Source organism: Apium graveolens, unplaced genomic scaffold, assembly GCF_009905375.1.
Source record: "Apium graveolens cultivar Ventura unplaced genomic scaffold, ASM990537v1 ctg2629, whole genome shotgun sequence".
NCBI lineage: Eukaryota > Viridiplantae > Streptophyta > Magnoliopsida > Apiales > Apiaceae > Apium > Apium graveolens.
This window is the reverse complement of record NW_027417743.1, coordinates 1-3,408: the sequence shown is the minus strand read 5'-3', so window position 1 is coordinate 3,408 and position 3,408 is coordinate 1. Positions and strand designations below refer to the sequence as shown.

The following is a 3,408-nucleotide window of genomic DNA, read 5'->3' as shown; positions in this document are numbered from 1 at the left end:
AGAGGGTTATCAATTGAGGCAAGTATTCCTAAACTTTCTTCTAAAATACTGCAAATATTTCTTCGTTCATATTCTAAGTTCAGAATAGTTAAATGTTTTTATATTTTGTTTTAATTACTCTTATTTATGCAAGTGCCTTTTGATCTTGTTCCTTGATTATCGATTGATCTCTTGAGCAAATACCCATTCTTTCGGGTTATTTGCGAACCCAGAATAGGGATGTTTTGAAATCAAAATGATTTGACATCAAAATACTCCACGGACTGGATGGTTACGATGAGGGCCAGGAATAAGCTGGACCCTAAGGGTCAGGGAAGGCTGGACCCTTGATTATTAGGCCATAGTTGCTTGGATACCCCATATGTGGTGGGTCTATGCAGTTGGGTATAGATCCGCACTATATCTTGACTGATCAACAGGTTATAGTGCATATGTTGGTTTCTAGTGTCCAGTCTAATTTATTATTGATCGCCATTAATGACATTCCTTCTTGAATAGTTTATGATTACAAAATCAAACAAAGATTTTAGTCAAAGAGATGAATCAGTGAAACACTCACTGTTCTTTTGCATAAAAATGTGATTTATGATTAAAGGCCAAAAAGGGCCGATGTTTTATTCGCTCAACTGTTTTAAATAAATAAAAATGTTTTAAAATCATTCAAAAATCGTTTCCAGAAGTTTCTTTGATCTGATACTTGGAAACCATTTATGATACTTGCGGGGCATTTTTGTCTCACTCTTGCTTTATGAAATCCTATTTCTTTCAGTATCAAATGAGAGCAAAAGTGAAGAGATTCCAGCTGAAGGGGATTTGGAGTTGTCAGGGTGATCAATACGAGGAAATTAGTAAAGAGGTAATGAAATTATATTTAGATATGGTAATTTTAGAAGGTTAAATTCTTGTTTCATACCATAACCTGTAAGCGATCCGGAGAAATGAGGTGTTATCTGTATTTTTTTTTAATATACAGGTTTATATTATTTAAAGTTGTTTAGTGACACCCAATCCTGACCCTGAATTTGGGGATGTTACACTTGTTCATATTCTCCTTTCTCTAGACATCTCTGTAACAAGCCGCTAACAGATTTTTTGAATAGTATGCCATCAATCAAACAAAACCTGGATGCCTTCATTTTGTATGTTGTAGCTTCACTTTTATTGTTAAAGGAGATGTCTTTTGAGAGGAACTCCTTGTACTTTGTCATCCAACCATGATGCTCTCCTTCCTCTATATCCATGACATAATATTTTTCCTCATTCCTCTCCATAGCTGGTTTCAGAATGTGAATATTAGGGATGTTCAAGATGTTCATTTGTCGAGATACTGCTCCAATACCTGCCAAGGCATCTGCCTGAATGTTTTGTTCCCTTGGGACTTTTCGTATTGTAAAAGAACTGAATTTACTTTGTAGCCTCTTGATAATTTTCAGGTATGCCATCATCTTGTTATCCTTAGCTTCATAAGTTCCCTTTACGTGATTCACAATGAGTAAAGAGTCACAATTGACTTCTGAGTGTACTATGTTCAGGTCCAGAGCTATCATTATCCCAATTATTAATGCCTCATATTCAGATTCATTATTCGTTGCTTTAAACTCACAACATATAGAATATACCAAGGTGTCCCCGTGTGGCAATTTTAGTACTAGTCATAGGCATGTCCCATTGATGTTGGATGCACCATCTGTGTATAGTGACCAGGGCTCCACCTTTACAGTAGAAATCAAGTGTTGAAGTTCTTGATTTGCTTGACATAATAGGTTAGGACTGAAGTCGGCCACAAAATCAGCTAATGCTTGAGACTTGATGGTTGTTCGAGAATCGTAAGTAATGTCGTACGTGCTCAGACGTATTGACCATTTTGCCATTCGACCTGTCAGCTCTGGCTTGCTCAGCACATTCTTCAATGGGTAATTTATCTTGACACATATTTTGTATGTTTCAAAATAGTGCCTCAACTTTGTTGAAGTCATGGAGAGGGCTAACACCAGTTTTTCCAAGGACGTGTATCTATTTTCTGCGTCTAGTAGACTTTGATTCACATAGTAGACAGGAAGCTATGACCCGTCTTCTTCTCGCACAAGAACACCACTGACGGCATGATCTGTTACCAACAAGTACACATATAACGTTTCACCCGGGATGGGCTTAGATAATAGTGAAGCTGTAGATAAGTATTTTTTTAATGCTTCCAGGGCCGTCTCATGTCTTGATTCCCATTCAAACCCTTTATTTTTCTGAGTACATCATAGAACGGTTTGCATCTATCTGACGATCGTGATATAAACTTGTTGAGTGCCGCAACTCGTCATGTCAGATTTTGTACTTCTTTAACAAACCTCGGACTTGTAATTTCAGAAATAGCTTTTATTTGCTCCGAACTTGCCTCTATTCCTCTCCTAGTCACCATGTGCCCTAAAAACTTTCCTGACGATACTGCGAAGTTGCACTTGGATGAGTTGAGTTTCATATTATATGCCCTTAGCACTTCAAATACTTGCTTCAAATCCTGGACACGATCATCAGCATTTTTGATTTTACCCCATGTCATCAATATACACCTCCTTTGTATTGCCTATTTGTTCTTTGAACATTTTATTCACCAGTCGCTGAAAAGTTGCTCCCGCATTTCTTAATCCAAAAGGCATTACTAAGTAGCAATATATGCCCCTGTCCGTCACGAAGGTCATTTTCTCTGCGTCCGACGGTTCCATTCGTATTTGATTAAAACCACTCGACGCGTCGAGGAAAGTAAGCAGTTCATGTCCTGCTGTAGAGTCGACCATTATGTCAATGTGTGGCAATGGATACAGATCTTTAGGACATGCTTTGTTCAGATCCGTATAGTCAACACATACTCTCCACTTGTCGTTCTTCTTTTGTACGATTACTACGTTTGCCAACCATTCTGGGTAATCGACTTCACGAATCATTCCATTTTTCAATAACTTGTCGACTTCTTCGTTACTTATCTTGTTTCTTTCTGGTCCAAATTTGCGTCTTTTCTGTTGAACAGGGGCATAGTTGGGATCAACGTTTAGTTTGTATGTAATGATATCAGGACTGATTCCAGTGATATCACCATGGTCCCATGCAAACGCGTCTAGTCTTGTTGTTAAGAATTCAATTAAGTTAGCTTCTATGTAGGATGACACGTCTTCTCCTATGAAGACCTTCTTGTCTTTTTTTGTCAACTTCACTTCTGTCAAATTTTCTGGTCCATGTAATTCAATGACATGTGGTTCCTTTTGGATATGTTCTACAGTGGATTTTAAGCAAGTCTTGTAACATTCTCGTGCCATAGCTTGATCACCACGAATTTGCTGTACCCCCCAAGGTGTAGGAAATTTTACTACCTGATGTAGTGTGACGGAAATACTTTCATGTCGTGAATCCATGCTCGTT

The 3,408-nt window shown here is 38.0% G+C and overlaps 1 protein-coding gene across 1 annotated transcript; it reads right to left on the bottom strand.

Moving 5' to 3' along the window:
- Nucleotides 1-1,031: 1,031 nt before the first annotated feature.
- LOC141700633 (uncharacterized) lies at nucleotides 1,032-1,547 on the bottom strand. The gene has a single exon (XM_074504341.1). It carries the CDS (start codon nucleotides 1,545-1,547, stop codon nucleotides 1,032-1,034), a length of 516 nt encoding a protein of 171 aa, XP_074360442.1.
- Between the last annotated feature and the right edge of the window lie 1,861 nt (nucleotides 1,548-3,408).